The 3,586-nt window shown below is 63.8% G+C and overlaps 1 protein-coding gene across 2 annotated transcripts; it reads left to right on the top strand.

Moving 5' to 3' along the window:
* The first annotated feature begins 766 nt into the window (after nt 1-766).
* Nucleotides 767-3,236, top strand: CCDC188 (coiled-coil domain containing 188). 2 transcript variants are annotated; one of them, XM_048221582.1, is made up of 9 exons: nt 767-1,300; nt 1,482-1,589; nt 1,749-1,853; nt 1,989-2,045; nt 2,152-2,211; nt 2,355-2,419; nt 2,608-2,665; nt 2,913-2,959; nt 3,050-3,236. In XM_048221582.1, exons 1-9 carry the CDS (start codon nt 767-769, stop codon nt 3,234-3,236), a joined length of 1,221 nt encoding a protein of 406 aa, XP_048077539.1. The 2 variants fall into 2 exon arrangements, 1 of the variants encoding a protein (XP_048077539.1); XR_008957003.1 differs by lacking the exons at nt 767-1,300; nt 1,482-1,589; nt 1,749-1,853; ... (1 more) ...; nt 2,913-2,959; nt 3,050-3,236 and having other exon boundaries at nt 1,949-2,045.
* Nucleotides 3,237-3,586: the final 350 nt, after the last annotated feature.

Genomic DNA, 3,586 nt, shown 5'->3' with positions numbered 1-3,586 from the left:
AAAATCTTTAAAAAATAAAAATAAAAATAAAATAAAAATAAAAATAAAAAAGACCTCTGAAACACTGAAGGCCAATCTTGTATCGGTTCCATCATTTAACAGTGGTGTGACCTTGGGCACGTGACTCAGTGTCTTTGTGCCTCAGTGTCCCCACCTATAAAGAGGATGATAATCATCCTTGGAGAACTATTAAAGCAAACGTTCAATAAATGATTTTTAAAAAATAGAATCCCGAAGATCAGCTAGGTAGAAAAGCCAGGTTGTGGGATAAGCTCTTCCGTGCGGAGAGGAGGTGGGGGCGGGTGCCACCCAGCTGCGTACAGCGTGCAGCCGAACCTCAGAACGAGCTTAACCACCAGGCTTGTGGGTGGTGGGTGGTGGGCACTGACGTGGGAGGACCACACTGGATACCACGTCTGGCATTTGATTTTGTTTTAACCTTACATCTGCATTATCTGTTTCACATTTTCAGAAAATAACTGATGCAGGTGGGGGAGCTGGGGTGGGGAAGAGGCATGGGGGGTGGGGGGGAGCAAGACAAGGGCACTTCAGGAGCAGGGGCCTGGTGGGAGGGGCCCCCCCCAGCCCTGGCTCTGGCCACAACCCCAGCCCATTGTGACCTCCCTGGCTGTGCCCAGGCCTTTGTGACAGGCACTCTTGAGGCAGACCTGTGAGCCATGACACCTAGAGGGCCCTCAATAAGAGGGTGGCAGGTCGGGCCAGGCTAGAGCCTGGACCTGGGGTTAGGAAGGGGTTACAGGGAGGAATGGAGGGGCCCAAAACCCTGGGCCCCTGTGGCCACTCCCACCTCCAGTGCCCCCAGCCTTCAGCTTCGAGCAGCCACGGAGGATGCCTGGATCCACCCTGCCAGGGCTTTGTAAGGTGGCCCTGCCTGGTGCCTCTCAGCTCCACTCACTCCATAGAGTCTGCCAGGCCTTTCCCACCTCCGGGGGCAGGGGGCGGGGGGCCCAGGGTCGGGGGTGAGGTACCTGGGAACTACATTGCAAGCGAAGGGGGCGAGATGCAGCGACAGAGACCGAGAGACCCAGCGGGGGCGAGACAAGGACAAGTGGAGGCAAGGCTGGGGTGGGGCTGGCCCCTGCACTCAGGACGAGAGCAAGGGGCACCCAGGCAGGGGGGATCCCCCAGCTCAGGACCCAGACCCTGCCCATGCCCGCCCCTGCCGACGGGGTCAGGAACCCCAGCCTCGCCCCGGGCAGCCCCCTCCCCGCTCCAGAGTGTGCCCCTGGATCCTGCAGAGCAGTCCTTCCTCCAGCTGGAGCAGGAAAACCAGAATCTGGTGAGTGAAGAGCCCACAGAGGCTGTGGGGCCTGCCCAGGCCCAGAGCCCATCTGTGCAATGGACTTGCAGCTGTTTGCAGAGCTGAAACTTCGGCCCTAGCCCCTGCTGCCTGTCTCCTGCCCAAGAAGCAGCTATGACAAGCAGCCCCATCTCTCTGCCTCCCTCCCCCAACCCCTCAGAAAAGACAGAATCAGGATCTGCGGGAGCAGCTGGGGGCCCTCCTGGGGCCAGGGCAGCAGTTCCTGCCCTTGTGCACGGAGCACTCGAGCTGTACGGCCCTGGCCTGGGTAAGTGCATGGCAGACACCCAGCCACAGCAGGACAGAGGGCACCTGCCAGGAATGACCCTGTGACTCCATGCAGCACAGCCCCACCCCCACTCCCAGGCAGTCCATGACCACAGATGCTGCCCACGGCCTTGGGGCTGACCCGAGGGCTCTTCCACAGCCCCCCGAGCAGGCCAATACTCGGCCCCTGGAGGACAGGGCGCCCTTGCAGCTACTGCGGCGGGAGCTGTGCCGGGGGGAGGAGTCCTTCGTGCAACAGTCTCAGGTGGGTCCCCAGGAGCCAGACCGGGGCGGGGGGGGGGGGGAAGGGCGGTTCTCCATGCAGCAGTCCTCGGTGGCCGGAGGAGGAAGGAGCGGACATCGTTGGCCCTGCCTGTGCCCACACTGTGCCCCTCCCCAGAATGAGCTACAGCAGATCCGACTGTCCTTTGAGAGGAAGAAGATGGCCATTACCGAGGTGCCCGGCTGGCTGGGGTGGGAGGGCCGCTGGGGGACCCACCTGGTGGGACACATCCGTGGGTCCTGCTCCTTGGAGCATGACCCAGCCTCTCCTCTCCCTCCAGGTGTGGGACGGCGTGGCCGAGGTACACATGGCCCTGAACAACCAGGCTACTGGGCTCCTGGTAGGTCCCCAGAGCATGACACCCGAGGCTGACAGGAGCAGGGAGTCGGCAGAGGGTGCGGGGTCAGAGGAGCATTGAGAAGCAGGGGCGTACGGCAGAGTAGTCAGGGTTAGAGGACCTGTTTTATCTCCTCTGCCCCCCAGAACCTCAAGAAGGACATCCGGGGAGTACTAGACCAGATGGAGGACATTCAGCTGGAGATTCTGGGGTGATGTGCAGGGTTAGGGGCCTGGGGGGCCTGGCTGAACTGGGAAAGGGGCAGTTGTCCCAGCCAGGATGGGGTGGATCAGACCCTGACCCTTCCCCAGTTCCACTGCACCAGACCAAGGGGGTGGTACAGGCTGGGGGTGGGGAGCATACATGGCCCTGACCGTGCAGCCCTCCCACCCCATCCAGGGAGCGCGCCCAGTGCCGCACCCAGGCCAGGAAGGAGCAGCAGATGACATGCATAGCGGTGAGTCCCCCACCCCACACCATTTCCCAGTCTGGCCTCAGCCTGGAGGCCCCCTCAGGGAGGGAACGTGGGCTTCAATAGAGGAGGCCCCAGGGCGGGAGCCCCAGCAAGAGCCAGGTGACCGGTTATCCCTGAGACATGGCTGCAGGTGCCTGTCCTGGGTGAGGGTGTGAGGGGTAAGAACTCACAGCACAGGGGACCCCCTTCCCAGGGGGGCAGACTCTGACCTGGCCCCTCCCCTGCAAAGGCAAGGCCGCAGCTGGGATGTTCCGAGGGCGTCAAAGGCCAGCTCTGGTAGGTGGCTGCGTGAGTGCACGGGCAGAGCCCAGTCCCCTGGGTCCGTCCCCGAGGGCACCCCCGCCCCCTGACCGCCGCCGCCCGCAGGCTGCTGGCCCTGAGGCTGCTGCTGGGCGCCCTGCTGGCCTGCACCGCCGCCTACGTGTACGTGGTGGACCCCGCGCCCTTCGAGGGGCTGGTGCCTCCCCTGCTGAGCCGCGCCGCTGTCTGGAAGCTCCGGGCCCTGCTGGGCCCGTTCCTGCGCCTGGAGGTGGACGACTTCCTGCCCTTCTAGGCCGGAGGCCCAGCGGCCCCAGCGAGGAGGAGGCCAGGCGGCCGGCGCTGCCCCGGGTGCCCAGTGGCCGCGCCGGCCCCTGCCCACGGCACTGCCATGCACCGTCCCTGCCAGGAGCTGCGGAGAAGGGTGGAGGCGGGGTCTGTCCTGAGGGCTGGGCCTGCTGCTGGACATATAGTCGTGACACACACGGGCGTGCCGTGCGAGCTTGTTTCCATGGAAACGGGGCGGGGGGCGGGCAGGAGGTTTTGCTGCCTTCTGAGGCCAATCTCACACTGAGGCTTCCTCAGGGTGGTGTCCCTGCCTTAGCGCCCGTGCCCCACCCGCCTGCTGGGCGGCAGCCCCTCCAC

Source organism: Ursus arctos, unplaced genomic scaffold, assembly GCF_023065955.2.
Source record: "Ursus arctos isolate Adak ecotype North America unplaced genomic scaffold, UrsArc2.0 scaffold_34, whole genome shotgun sequence".
Taxonomy (NCBI): domain Eukaryota; kingdom Metazoa; phylum Chordata; class Mammalia; order Carnivora; family Ursidae; genus Ursus; species Ursus arctos.
Note: the sequence above shows the minus strand (reverse complement) of the source record. Positions and strands in the feature narration are given on the sequence as shown.

Excerpts from the sequence above, each read along its gene's own strand:
- CCDC188 (XM_048221582.1), top strand. The coding sequence starts at position 767 with ATGGAGGGGCCCAAAACCCTGGGCCCCTGTGGCCACTCCCACCTCCAG. Across the intron at positions 1,854-1,988 it reads CCTTCGTGCAACAGTCTCAG|AATGAGCTACAGCAGATCCG; the intron begins GTGGGTCCCCAG and ends GCCCCTCCCCAG. Across the intron at positions 2,666-2,912 it reads AGCAGATGACATGCATAGCG|GCAAGGCCGCAGCTGGGATG; the intron begins GTGAGTCCCCCA and ends TCCCCTGCAAAG.